Genomic DNA, 14,895 nt, shown 5'->3' on the forward strand with positions numbered 1-14,895 from the left:
ATAAAATGAACTGCCTTGTTGAGGTCCCGAGCTGAGCTTCTGCTCATGTCTGTAGCGACAATATACAACGTGTTTAAAAGGTGGAACATTACAAACCAGTGTAGGCGACGGCTTCTAAAAAAAAGCATTTATCGGCTTGCTGTAGTGACCCCTACATCAGAGTATTCTCATGAAAACAACTGTACGGTTTCATGTTTAACTTTAAAAAAAAAAAGAAAAGAAACATCACCAAACATACAATGAGAAACACTTGAATTGATTCAAATAAGTGTCAATTCAAGATTATGCGTACCTTGTGCTTGAAATTGTTGTACCATTTTGTGACGGGAATATTTGCAGACACCTCATCTCTCCACTAGGGCTGCTCTGCTCTCTTTTGTTTGAGGGCTTCTGTGATGGGAAAGTGCGTGAAGCAGAGTAACGACAAGCGAGCTGGACTAGCCATGGTGTTGTTGGTGTAAGAACAATTTAGTCATTTAAGTAAGTATATGTGGCTTCTAACGTAACTCTTTTTTGGTTATTACGTTTGTTGGGATATATTTACCCATCGTAACCCCCGCTGTAACTTGTCACTGACGCGTAGTGCAATGTTTTTCCCAGTTAGCTAGTTGAATCGGGAACCTTTATGCTAGCTAACTTCGGAGTTAGCGACTTGGCTAATGTTTGTTTGTCGTGGACTGACTTAAACAGGCTTTCTTCCATACTGACTCCCGTAGTGTTGCTAACAACGGTCAAAATATTTGTGAAACCGTTTGTTGTAAGAAATGTTACTGCGGTATGAGTTTGTGGAACTTTGAAACATAACTCATTTGAAACTCGTCGTAAGGGTGGGCTAGTGAGAGCCAGCGTACGTTGTAACAGTTAGCTCAGAGAAGGGTACTTGTTTAGCTAGCAGTGCTGCTAGCCTTTTGGTGTCGTAGCAGTCGTTAACGTCACTGTCAAGACAAACAACCTCAAGCTACTACTCGTGTAAATTAGGAGATCGTTACCAGCGGTTTGAATTAAACATGAAAATCATTTTAGTCCCTTGTTTAGAATACGATTAACACGTTTTTTCTCCTCTTTGGGATAGATCTCAAGCTGTTGTCTTCAGTGGTAAAGTCTGCTAACATCAATGTTAGCAGGTAGCCTGTTCGGCTAAATGCTATGCTCTAGAATGGACCTGTTGAACTCTCAGTTCCTGGACAAGATGAACAATAACATTGGGAGACTGCACTATGACGGTGAGTTTGCCATTACATATCTTATGTGCGCAATGCACTTATATAACCGATTTAGTTTTTAGAGTTTCTCCAGTGTTTTGTCACGGATTTACGTTGTTCTTGACAATCGGACGTCTTTGATCAGTCATACAACGGTGTGATTTCTGATCCCACAATGAGGTTTTAACTCGTGGCGTCGACTACGGAAGTAATTGCTGTTATTGTTTGTTATTAGGTGATAAGTGATTATGTCAAGTGATCGTTTTTTTTTTAAAGCCATAAGCGCTGCCGTGAACATCAGCTGCAGTTTATTCAAATGCTAATCTAAACCATTTAATGTTGGGCGTTAGAAACCGCACACATCATTATACACCTCCATCCTGCTCACTTCATCTGTTAACGGGAGAAAGTGTAGAAAACTACACTCTCGGGATACACTTGGATATTTTGGCCAGTGAGATCAATAAATCATTAAAGAATGAATGTTTTTGTGTTTCCTTTCTTCTGGATTTTTCTTAATTATGTCATTTGTACGAAAAAAAAATCATAAAAATGAATTTTTACCCTTTTTTAGCTGTGGTGTATCCTCCTTAAAAGTTACCTGCGCTCCAAAGCAGTGACAGCACTGGAACAGCTGTCTCATTTGATTCAAACCTCTGTCTGTCAAGCGCTTTTTGTGCCAGTGAGTTGGCCATGTTTAGAAAGTAGTCTAGAAGAAAATTAAAATGCATTTTTGCTGAGCGAATTCAAGACATATTAGTGTACGAACAGTCATTTTTAGTTTCTTGGTCATTGCTCAATTTACCCTCTTTGGTCCACTAGGCATCCAGAAATCAATAACCTCTCTGGAGACTAAACAAAGTCCTACAGCTTCAATATTGGTGATGTCAGCTGTCTATCTGGATCAAAATTAAGGATTAATTTAGCTGATATTTTGATTGTCATGTTGTTTTTTTTCTTCCAAGAAATGCGTCCAAAGGCATTTTTTGTTTTTCACTACTATATTTTAGATGTTTATTCACTCAAGTTTCTTTATTGGTTACATGTTAATGACAGCATGTGCATATTAGTGGTATTATTTGGACTCCTTGTGTGCAGTAAACACCTAAATCCTTTCACGGTAATGCTTTACACTGTCTGCTTGAAACTTGTCCGTCACATGCAGAACGCTTTGACTTGCAACGATCTCGATGAAAGTCGCTATTCAAATCAATATGGATGGCTTAAACGTGCATTGAGTTGATTAGTCTTTGCCTTATGTTAGTTTAATCAACAGTAAATTGAAATTAATTGCAAATGCAGTGTGTGGTGGTTAATGAAGTCATGTGCTCGCAATTAGATTTCACATGAAAATTGATTGAATCTTTTTTTTTTTTTTTTTTACTGCTGATTCCTTTCTTACAGATGAGTCCAGAATGCCCTCCCTGTCTACTGCTATGTCCACCATAAATGGGCCTCCACCACAGTGCCCAAGCAAACGAAAGTATGGGGAAGAACAAATGGAAGACAGAATCAACTGTGATGATGACCACATGACCAAAATGAGCAGACTGTTTGCCACGCAGCTGTACGTGCATTTTTCTAAAGTTTACATCTATCCAGTGCCAGTCCCGACCCCATCGCTGCATGCAAATTGTTACACACACTGTAAATGTATTCGCCGTTGATTTAGTAACAGGTGCCATGCTGTTGCACACAGTTTCCCCCTGTCCGATGCACGCAGTCCCACTGTGATACCAGGGATTCCCACACAATGGCCAAACTTGGGTGGATTACGAAGATTTATCTACGGCTGCACAAATATATTTAGCTATCGATTCACATATTTTGAGTTTTTAACTCTCTAAAATAGTGAAATCTATTTCTGCAGAGCTGCGGTATCCAGTCTTTGTCAATTCAGGCCGCTGGCCTTTTTTTCTCTCACTCGTTACGAAGGCTCCTTCCATCTTAAAGCACACACACTGATCAATACTTGTTACTGCGTGAGAGGAACGTTGTTGTGTTACACTGTTAACTGTTAAATTAGATTTTTGGACTTTTAAAAAAAAAATTTTTTTTAGGGAGTACTGGAAATAGACTTTATTTTTGTTTGTTTTTTTTGTTTTTTTTTTCAAAAAAATGTTCGATGCTTTACATCGAACATAAAAACATTCAAAACAATATTGGTAAAAGTAAACCAGAGAGAGAGGGTCAGTGAAAGCTATTAATCAAAGTCCTTCAATTCAGTTAAATCAATTAGTCAAAGGCAGAAGTAAACAGGAAGGTCTTAGGGTTTGATTTAAAAGGAAGAACTGATGCAGACTTGCAGTTATCTTGTAGTTTGTTCCACAGGTGTGGCGTGTGAAAACTAAAAGGTGGATTTCAGATTCACTTGAGAAATTTTAAAATTGACTTCAAGTTTCAGTCTTCAAAACTTAATTTCATGTCAGCATAACTGGTGATAACTTGAGGAAAATGTTTAAGTCTTTCAAAAAGAAAAGGGCAGCTTGTTCATGCTGTTCTGACCCTTTATACGTGACGCGCTATTTGCTGCCATTCCACACCACAGCAGTAGATTGTTTAGCTTCTGCCTTTATAAACTGGAGGATACAGAGAGCTTGCTTTTGTATTAAATTGACTGATCATCCTTAAGTTGTGTGCTATAAGTTTAATTTGTTTTCCTTTTTTTTTTTAAATCAAGGGCCCGTCCCTCAGCAGGAGAAAACCGTAACGAGCACTGGAGCCTCAGCCACAGTCCTGTGGAGCGTATGACTTCCTCGCCTAATGGTATCCATGGCAACCACCTGTATGCACCCATTTCTGGCTACGATGCAAATCAGCCTCTGGCTCTGACCAAGAGCAACCAAGACAACGGAGTCTGCAAAATAGCGCGATCGGTCATAAGTGGGGCCGTGGAGCGGCAGCAGGTACGTCACATCGTTGCCAATAAAAGCACCGTGTTGTTTAAGTATATTGAGAATTGTTTCTGAATCAGTTGTTGGATTGTCTCAGATGCATCTAAATGATTTTTATGTTAAAGGAGAGCTTTTCTGTGCCTGCTGAAAACCTTTGTTTTATACCTTCACACACTGTAGAACTAATTTAATGTGAAACAGCACATGCTTCCCAGTCTGTAAAGTTTTTTTTTTTATCAAACAAGTCTTTACAAATGTTGGATCACTGCAGAGGATCCATACAGGTGGCCATCAGCAGCTGTGTCGTTTTGTAGAAGCTCATTTTCTCTACTCTTACAGAATCGTCCCTCTGTTATCACCTGTGCCCCTGCGAGCAACCGGAATTGTAACCTGTCACACTGCCATATGAACGGCTGCACTCCCAGCCCGCCCACCGACCAGAGAGAGGCCGATGGTAAGCTCTCAAAGTTGTTGTGCAGTGAACACGTCAATACACAAACCAGCAGAAACGGCTGAACGAACAGCTGTCATGATCTCAGGACAATGAGATTATATTAGGTAGCAGGTCATTTCTTGAGGTTGATGTGCTTATTAATGATAAAAGAAAACAAAAAGGCTGTAATGACTGATGGTCATAGGGGACCTAAACATACACGTTTTTATACGTTTGAGCCTAAAAAGGTCAGTTTTAGTTTGTTTTGCACTTGAGAAGAACATTAAAACTACATGAGAAACATTTGGCAACAATCGCATAATGCAGTCGGCAAACGGCGGTGAGCTCGTTGCCACGCTTGGCTTTTCTAAATGGAGACAATTACAATGCTGGTTTTCATCAAGGCGCACTTATATGTGAGATAGTGGGTTTTATTTGTCTGGTTTGAAGCTGGGTAAATGTTGAATTGCCTTCAAGCTAACCATCTAAAATAACTAAATACTGATCAAATGTAGCTCCTCCCACATTTGATGCGTTTTACTTTTCTGTGCTTATTTATTTCTTTGTTATCTCGTCTGTTTGCCGTGCAGAACATTTTCATCGTGCCGTCTTAACGTCGGTTGAAAGACAACCTTTTGCTCTCTTTTTGTTGACTTTGGAAGAATCTCTGAAGTGCAGCCTCTTTTTTTTCCTCCGTGCAACGCAGCTAACGCAGTGTGCGACCCTGTGATCGAGGAGCACTTCCGTCGCAGCCTGGGAAAGAACTACAAAGAGGCCGAGGCGGTGTCCGACTCGGTGTCCATCACAGGTTCTGTGGATGACCACTTCGCCAAAGCACTGGGTGATGCCTGGCTCCAGATCAAAGCCAGGGGCGGCGGTCACCAGACTCCAGAGGCTGACCCATGAGTCGGAGGAGAGCAGTCGTTGTAATCGCTTTCTCAGTATGCGTGTGCGGGTGTGTGTGTGTGTGTGTGTGTGAGAGTGGAGGATGCCCACTCTCGTTTCTTGCCAAGAATCAACTTCCCTTAGCCAAGAACAGTGTAAGACATATGGTGCTCACACAGGCGGTTCCTTTGTGGACGTCGCGGTCGACCTCTTAGAACACTTGACTCAGATTTGTAATTTGTAACTGAAATTAGTACATCTCTATGACGGAGGAGAATGAAAAATCTTGTATAGTGGATGGTTTTTGGAGATACCGTACAATCGTAGATTTTTATTTTGGGGCGGTGGGATTCGTAAAGTTGTCAGCTCGAGCTCCTCTTCCCCTTTCACCCTCCTGCCTTCAGAGCCAAAGACATTTCCTGCCTTTTCAACCAACGTGTACGCCATGGATTTAGTTTTATTTTTTATTTTCACTCGGGAAAAAAAAAAAAAAATCCCACTGCTTTTGACTCTATATTACTTGAAAAGGACAGCCGGCTCTCATTTGCACTGTGATGTTCCTGGCTGTTAAGGTAACGGGTTACCCGTGTCAGCTGGAACTGGTGTGTTGGAAAAATGCACGCCGTGCGTTGAGATCGAGACGAAAGAAAGGCTCTGGTCCTTCTGCCTTCTGAAGACACTAAAACTGTCATCGTAGTGATGGTGAACTGGACGCATTCACTGTTAAATGGCTTTAGTTCGCCGTCGATACATTCACTGTGGCTGATTTCTTAGTACACTAATACCGATCATAGTTGATATCTCTAACTAGAAAGCATGTCTCAGATAGCTGGTTTCTATTACAAACCTTATTCTATACTATGTATTTACTCAGAATTTATTTTTATCTGTAACATTTTAGAAATACTCACTGCTGGTACAGTTGTACTCAATATATTTTTTTGTATCTGGTTTTCATTACTATATGTAGGTGTATATCTTAGCATCCATCTACAGATCGCAGCCTCTGGCAAGGTTGTCTTGAACGCATTTTAACGGGCTGCGTTAAACATTTGTTACTCTGCAGAGCGGGACGCTTTAGCTTTGCTCATGACTAAATCTCATTATCTGCAGCAGGGGTTTATTAGCAGCGGCTTTATTTATTCTCAAGCGGTCGATTGTTCCGTGTTAGCTTTTGGTGAAGCGCAAACTTTGACGCGGTTCGAACGGAGTGCAGTTTCTGTAACTCTGTCGACAAAGAAGTAGATTTCACTTCAGAGTGACGTTTTTTTTAAAGTTTTTTTTTTTAACGCACACGCAGCATGGCTCGTCTCAGCGTTTGAGTTGGCGCCAGCATTCCACCGCTGCTTCCCAACCTTTTTTAGCCGTCGCCTCAGTCGCGTTTAGCGGGAACTGTTACACGTATGTTTTTTGTTTTAAAAATCAAGACGATCCTCTGGTGTGAGTTGCCAAAACCTCCGGGACGACGGAGAGGCGGTGTAACCGAGTAACACTTTTGTTTTAATTATGCAGTTGAGTTTGCTTAAATCTTCCCTCTTTAGAAAATTCTCATCTAGTAGCGTTACCTGTTTGGCAACACTGAGTGACATTTAATATTGTAGAGGATTTTTTTTTTTTTGTCCAATAACTTTTTTTGCGTAAACACTCACGTTTGTATTAATAATCAGCAGTTTTTTAAAAAAGTTGTTACACTATCCTGTCTTCGTATTTTATTCTCCACGTGTCAGACTGTCATTGCGCCGTGCGGAATGATTGCAGATAATACGTCTCTGTCCGACGTATTTTCCCACAGTTGTCGATTAATCACAAAGTGCAGGAACACAACGGTCTTTAGGTCGAAGACTTTCTTCGCGCTGCGTCAGAAAGGTTTCTGTAATGGTTTAAAGAGTTTTAAGATTTCTGTGTGTACCGTGGTAGAGATTAGGGATTGTCGCGGGATCTGCTTGTTTGACACAAGCAGAGTTTTCACTGTGTTTTGGGATATTAGGCCATTGTTATTTAATTTCTGTGTTTAGACTACCTGCATCTCAAAGACTGCATAAAGTTCTTGCTTCAAGAGTTGTCATCGTAGAAAACGAAACATTTGTCCACTTTCGTCCTTGTTTCTCTGGAAGAAAATACCACTTTTTTTTTTTTTTTTTTTTGTACTTACATCTCTTCCAAATAAACTTATAATAACTACCTTTATGTGTCGTGTCCTTTTTCTTTTTGTTGGTCTGAAGCTGCGGCGTAACCGTTGGAGACGAGATTGGAATGCTGTCGGATCTTTTCTGAAAGATTTCTGTAGAAGTGAATTGAGTTTTTGATACATACTCAAAGAAATCTTCAAACCTTTGTCCATTGTATGATTGGTAAATGCAAGATTTATGTACAAGAAACAACCGTGTCACATTCACCTTTGAAGACATGAACGTGCTGTGCTCAGAGAGCAGTGTAGGGGAAAAAGTGACATACATGTAGAAGGTAAAGCTAAAGTGCTGCATCTGCTGTCTGAGGATTCTGGGCATCTGTTACTGTGCTCTTAAAACTGATTGGAGCACACTGGACGTCTGATTTTTGCCTTTTGCCAAATGCACCTTGATACGTAGTGTTTTTGGTGTGCTGTCACCTGCTTTCTGCTACCACTCTGTTTGTCTGCTGTGGGCAGATTAAAAGGAGCATAGTCCCCCAGATGCCCACAGTGTAGTCAAGGGAACTGAAAGCACACTCGTGGGTTTTCGGTGCTGACCGACAATCTTGAGAACGTACATTTGAAATAGAGTTTTTGGCATACAAATTCTACACGTTCGACTTTCAGTTCAGTTCAGCAGGAGACGCGTAAAACATTAAAATGAGCCCTTCTTTACATGTCGTCACCCTTTTATTTTACAATTTTAAGTGATTAGCAGTGGCACCCAAACTCGCGCTAAACATCCATGTCTAAAATCTGCACAACAACATTCAGATCAAGTTTTACTTCAACTTTATCTCTGGACAGTTGAGATTAAAAGTCATACCAACACGGGCGTTTTTTGGGGGAAAAAAAGAAGAAAAAAAAAAGAATTGCTGCTTTTGCCTCAGCACTTTGCAAATATGAAGCTTCAGGCTTGTTCAGCAGCCTTTGCAATAATCCGGGCTTATCTTCAAACATGTCTCGACTAGTATCAGTTAAACTCTGAGTGCATTTTAAACGTGCTTTCCTGGCAAAAAGGCCCAAAAATACTGCATATGTGTGCTTGAAGTGCAAGAATCGCTGAGAGAGGAAAAAATACCCTTAATGAGATCACATAACTGGACCCTCCTCGATTTCAGGACTTGCAAATCAAGGCAGCAGGTCGAACCCAGTGGTAGAAAACTTTAGACTAGCAACAGTTTTCTTTTCAGTTTAAACTGATGGAACATTTGTGTTGCTATAACCAGACAGTCTAATGTCTCTCTATCCTTCGTTAGGATCCACTAAATATTCCTGTGATTCACTGATGTAGTCTTCCAGCACACAAAGAGCACGTTGACAAGCGGGCCTCATGATAACTTAATGTTTAATGTCTTTTTATTTTCTACTTTATGGCTGTGTGTGCGCAATAAAATTCGGCAGCCAAGCTGGCTTGTTCAGGGCGAGCAGCTGACATCTTCCCCTGGACATTACAGCAACAGCCTCTTTGTGCTCAGTTGGCTGAAGATTCTGTTTGTTTGGTGCCATGGTGACAAAAGACTGGATAACTGCAGCTGGAAAAACCCATTATGGCTAAAATGAGAAAAAGAGACACTTTGTGATTGATGTCTCAATGGGAAGATTGTTTAGTGCAGACCTCAGAGTTGGGATAAAAACATTTAGAGCCTCCACTATTACCACATGTTGTGCTTTTTTTATTTTTTTAAAGATCAGCTGAATTCTCCTACCAGCAGATGGCAGCATTACACTGAAGATCACACAAAGCGTGTGATAAGCCTGAAAATATTGGTATGGAGGCTTTAGTCTTAACTATGTCTATTAGTAATCTGAAATGAGTCACTTGGGCGTCCAATAGATCTAAAGGTGACCACAGATGTACCCCAACATGGCCTCCGATACCATACTTCTGTATTCAAGGACACTTTGTGAAATTTCATCGTGTACGCTGGAAGAATTCTTTTTTGGTTAGCATTCTTTAATCTTTAGCAATTTATAGAATGAAGAAGGCTGAATGAAATGAGAAATGAAAGTGTGTCCTCACTTCAGTTGTGCCGATTGGAATTCTACGAGCATCATTCACAAGACTTTATAATCTTTCAAGTAGAAAAGAACAATCTTTTTTGTGTGTGTGTGTGTGTGTGTTCCTTTTTGTTTTTTTGTCGCTTTCACCCCTTGGGCTCAAATCTGCTCAAAAGCCCCTCCAAAAGACCACTGCCTCCACAAGATTAGACCCAGCCATTCAGCACCCACAATGCCCCTGCTGCTGCTGCTGCTGCTGCTGCACCGTGCTTTTCCAAGGAAGCCTTCTCTTGTCAGATTAAGGAGAGGATATCCACAAATTCCAGCCAGCACATAAACCAGTTTCATATCGCTGCCATGGAGCGCAGGCATTCACACAAATATCAGGCCACATTGGTAGTCGACATGAAACTAGTGTCTTAATCGAGATGACACTTCAGGGTCGTGCCAAATTCGGCTTGGCCCCTTCAACGTGTGAAGGCCACAAGGAGCATGACATCTGTGCTTGCAATGGAGGACTGCCTCCTGTTATTTCTCTAATGGGATGGAGTCGGCTGCTTTCAGACATACTCAAGACACACATATGTCAAACACTGTGCTATCTCGCCTACGTGAAAGAAATGAACCAATGGGAGCAGTTTAACACAGTGCACTTTGGCCACAGTAAGGAGTACAGATGAATCCAATTGGATAACTGCGTTATTTAACTGCAGGCTAAATGGGAAAAGTGGCCCTTGCAGTGTCACACATGTTGGCTCACATACTGCGCACATGTTGGCCTGCACAAATGGCTGATAGAGATCTCATTCATTCGTTTGCATAATTCCAAATTTGTTGTGCCTGAATAGAATCCAAGGCTGCATCTCCTAGCTGCAGCATCCGCGGGTGCACAATGTCTGGGGAATTTGCATGATTGCCTGTAGATTATTTGAACATCATCTATCCTCCCCATCCTCCTCCTCTTTTTTCTTATTTCTGTGGCTCTCTGCTGTGAGGATGCAAACGCATCCTTGGGCAAGAGAATCTAAAATAGATCATACGAGCAACTGGAGTAGATGCACAGGCACAGGAAGCTGCTCACGGGCAGACTTGAGTCATGCTGGCAAGATCATGCACCCCGAGCTGACAGCCCAACACACCCGATTACGAAGCACGTCACTTCTAAAATGCAGCTGCAGCCTTACTATAGGTCGTAAACAAAGATCGGAAATCTTGAGTTCCAATGCAACAATAGCACCTAAATAAGTTGAATGTGGTCTGGATTAATTGCTGGACTGTTCGCACTTTAAGGCCGACCTGATGAGCGTCTCTGGCTCAGGCAATAGTGGCTCATTCAATGTGTCATGTGGACTGCTGGCAATGGCATAACCTTTGCAGAGGGAAGGGAAGACAACACGGTCACTCTGGATAACAGTCTTGCAATGAACAGAAACAGACCCTGTCAGGCCATCTCAACGTCAGTTTTCAGCCGCACACCACCACAAACACAATCCACCAATAGCTCTGTGCCTTTTCCTCACTTCTTCATTCCATCAGCTAAGACATCTCCATCTTGACAAGGCCCTCATGTGTGAAATGCATGCTGCACACATTTGGCCTGATACATTTAATACACTTCTCCTTTACGTGCCTCTACACTACATGCTGTCTCAGCTCTATATTTGACTCATTTTGTTGGAAACATTTGGCCTGCTGTATCACCGTATGGTGCTTGACACAGCCACTGATTTCCTACAGTTATAGTTGGCTTAAATGTCACACTGTTATATATTATTGACTTGTTAATGATTGATTTAAAGGGCCATCTGCGGCACGCTAGCACTACCGTGCTACAGTTTTGTTGCTCCTGTAAGACAAAGAATTACTCCCAATTAGGTCACACAAATGATGGTCTAATATTTCTTATTGCTTGTTGAAAGGAGACTGCATTCTTCTGACAAAATCAGGACCCCGTGAAAGTATTTAAATATCCTCGCTTAACAACTTGCACAAAGGATATATATTGAGACAGTGTGTTTTGGGCACTGAACAGGAGATAGATGTTTGAACCATTACTAAGAGGCTTTCTCATGGCTCATTATGAAGCTTGTTAGGGACCACGTTACAGCTGCTTGACTGGGCAGCCTTAATAAGGAAAGTGACCCAACACCAATATGAGCAGCAACATTTTTCCTCTCACAGGCATGTACTGATGTCTTCCGTAGCCCTATCTCTTTCCTCTAGCCTGTCTGCCTCCCCCCATTGCCACAACACCCCATCACCACCACCACTACCACTCCCCCTTGTGTGTTTGGCAGTCACACAGTTGGCCATGTGTGTGCTGAAAACGTTACATAATGCCCTCTTTTCACTGCACTCCAGATCAAAGAGAACAATCCAGCACAGAAAAATCGCTCCTTGCTGATTTTCCTTTTCCTCCACCATTATGTTGTTTTATCAGACTTCGGTACCAAGAGACTGTACAGTAGACTACATTACAATCAGTTTCCGCATTCCCCTTCATGTTGAAATTCAAACAGAGCGAATGGGAAATGATCTGAGGATCGTTGAAAAAAGGCCAGATAGACGGTATTTATTACAAAAACACACTGGAATTCCTAACGGGAAGTAATTGATTTGAATTTAAAAAAATGAAGGAAAGAAAAAACTGTGCCCTCACAAAATGACTTTGACATTCATCTACAGTGTCTTCCATGATATTTTTTTTCACACGCACCCTTTTTGTCTGTCTTAAAAAAAGATAAAACGGTAAAAAAGCTGACGCAATTATGATGAAAACATTTTTTTACCAGGAGGTTTTCCGCCCAACGTCTTGCTGAATTCTCTTCTGATGTCACGAAACACTCAACTACAGAAGCTCACTCACGTGTAGGATGGAAACAGCCACACAAAGAGAGGCAAACCACCTCTTTTTCATGCTAAAACAAAGGTCTCCATCAAGAGGAAGAAACAGCCACACACAGAGAGAGAAAGAGCAAGAGAGCATCAAACGCTGTCAGGCAGACTGGGCCTGTCCACGTCCTTGTGAGGATTGAAATAATGAGTGTGTGCTGAGGGGACATTTACCTCCAACGCCAAATATAGGCAGCATATTCAGGGACCAAAGGGTGCAGCTTTTAGAATAAAGTGCAACAAAAAAGCCTTTTGTTTTCCAGGGAACAGATGGAAAAAACACAGCTCTCCTACAGCTGAGTTTTTACATTCAGTGCACATAGGTTAAATTGCATTCATCGTTGTCTTTTACTGCCTAACTATCCACACAGATAACCTCAGCCAATGTAGAAGTATTTGATTCCCTCCAGACAGCTGGAATCAGCAGCATTCCTTATCTCTGTTAACGCCCCCCGCCCCCCACCCTCCCCGGGTGATGGAGAATAGTTCACTGGTCCGAGGAAGCAGCTGGGTTATCTCTGGCCCTCAGCCTGTGGGAATGAACAGGTGAACCAGGAATAAAGGCGTCTTTGGGACACACATGCTTGCAGTAGGGCATAGCTGACCATGAGCTGTGCGGTTGCAGCATCAAATCAATTGTGGGGGAATGGGAGAGGGCAAGGCTTCAGACTGGGTTTGGTGTTCAAACTGTTATCGCACCTGACAGTGTCTGGTTCGGGATCCAGTGCTGCACACGGCATACATAAGCGGGTGGTCATCTGTTAGGCAGAGTGATAGGGTGTGACGTGTCACACGCCACATTAGGCTCCGCCAGAGGATGTGTTTGACAGATCACAGGAACTTCACTCCAGCACAATGCTTTGCTTCTGCTCATACTGTCAGACCTACTTGATAAGCTCAAATGTGAGATTTCGATGATAGAATTCTGAATTCTACTGAACTGAGTTTTACAGGAAATGTGACGAGGACATGTTAACCAATGATTATCTTGAAAGTTATCTTAAAGTCAGAGGAAAAGCAGTTCAGAGATTTGCATGGAAACAAGTAATATGTGTTGGAGAATAGCTGCTTAATCCATGTTAAAAGATAAATAACGATGTTATGCTAAATTTTGAAGTTAACTGTTAAGCAGTTATAATTGCTTTTGTGTTTATAATTTTGATGGTGAGTTTGAAATCCCACCGCCATGACACGGCAGAGTAGGCATTTAGGGGAGAAATCCAATCGGATCACTAATGCCGTAAGGTTATAAATAGGCCTACTATAATTCATTAGTCTATCATGCCGTGGCATCTATTTGTGTCTAACAACTAGACAGTGAACTGTCCAGTTTCATCATGGAAATATATCTTCCCTGGATGCCAGAATTTGCAGAACTTTGGCTGCTAACCTAAATTGGCTTGAAGTAATGAGTAAAAGAGGAATCTGATCAATTGTGTGATAAGGAAAGTTAACCTCCCTGCCAGATCAATAAATCCAATTTATCTTGTTGGATTCAAGGGTCAAGTTAACAGCTTTGCACTGCTGTTGTTATGTACTAGAACTTACTGGAGTTACACACGGAGGTTAGAAAGCTAAGCACCTACTCAAGAAACCCTCGTTGCAAGAGTAACAGTCGCTTGGTCGATTGATTCTATGCAAAATCACAGCATTGAAGAAATGTGAATCACACGCATAATTTTTTATCTATCATTAGAGACAACTGGAATAAATGGACATATGGCGACCTCAGTTTATGGCTGCCGTTTCACATCTAAACAATTTGGTTCGGTTAAAATAAACTCCACTTTGTTTGGCTCATGGCGCGCTTCACCTGAGCTGATCTGATACCTCTCAGTCAGTACATTTACATAATGTGTGATGGAAAACTTGGACTGTTGTGTTAGTCCAACTAAAGCTGGACTTTCAATATACATTTTGGTTGCATTAGTACCCACTGAACTGGCAACTAGCACATCTGGAGGCACCATCAGCGTTGAAAGGTATTTACAAGTTTTAGAGTGCTATACGCTCTCAACCAGATGACAACTTTTTTTTTTTTTTTAGAAAGGATTGACAAAGTAAAACCATATACTGCAACTGTTAAAACAGAATGGCTTTGTAGTAGAAGAGTCCAGGTGCTGGACTGACCTCCCTGCAGTCCAAACAGTCCAGACCTTTTACCAATTAAAAACAGTTGGAGGACCATGACAGGTTCGCCAGTTCCCAGATGTTGACAGACTGTCGTTAAAAGAAGAGGGCCCACTTCACAGAGGTAAACATGGCCCTGTGCTAACTTTTTTCAGATGTGTGTGCTGCCATCAAATTTAAGAAGAACTAATATTTTATTTTCTGTCCTATTGTGAATGAAATTTTGGATCCAGATTTGCAAATCACTTGATCAGTCCAAGAAGTGAGATAATGTAGATTTATGATGGC

At 41.5% G+C, this 14,895-nt stretch overlaps 1 protein-coding gene across 1 annotated transcript; it reads left to right on the forward strand.

The window, feature by feature from the left end:
• Window positions 1-366: 366 nt before the first annotated feature.
• Window positions 367-7,595, forward strand: vgll4a (vestigial-like family member 4a). Its single transcript, XM_072366617.1, has 6 exons — window positions 367-480; window positions 1,073-1,223; window positions 2,607-2,769; window positions 3,883-4,108; window positions 4,436-4,550; window positions 5,236-7,595. The coding sequence occupies exons 2-6, from the start codon at window positions 1,142-1,144 to the stop codon at window positions 5,433-5,435; spliced, it is 786 nt and encodes a 261-aa protein (XP_072222718.1). The 5' UTR covers window positions 367-480; window positions 1,073-1,141; the 3' UTR covers window positions 5,436-7,595.
• The last annotated feature ends 7,300 nt before the right edge of the window (window positions 7,596-14,895 follow it).

The sequence above is a fragment of the Leuresthes tenuis genome, unplaced genomic scaffold, assembly GCF_036924035.1.
Source record: "Leuresthes tenuis unplaced genomic scaffold, fLeuTen1.0.hap1 SCAF_16, whole genome shotgun sequence".
NCBI classification, from domain to species: domain Eukaryota; kingdom Metazoa; phylum Chordata; class Actinopteri; order Atheriniformes; family Atherinopsidae; genus Leuresthes; species Leuresthes tenuis.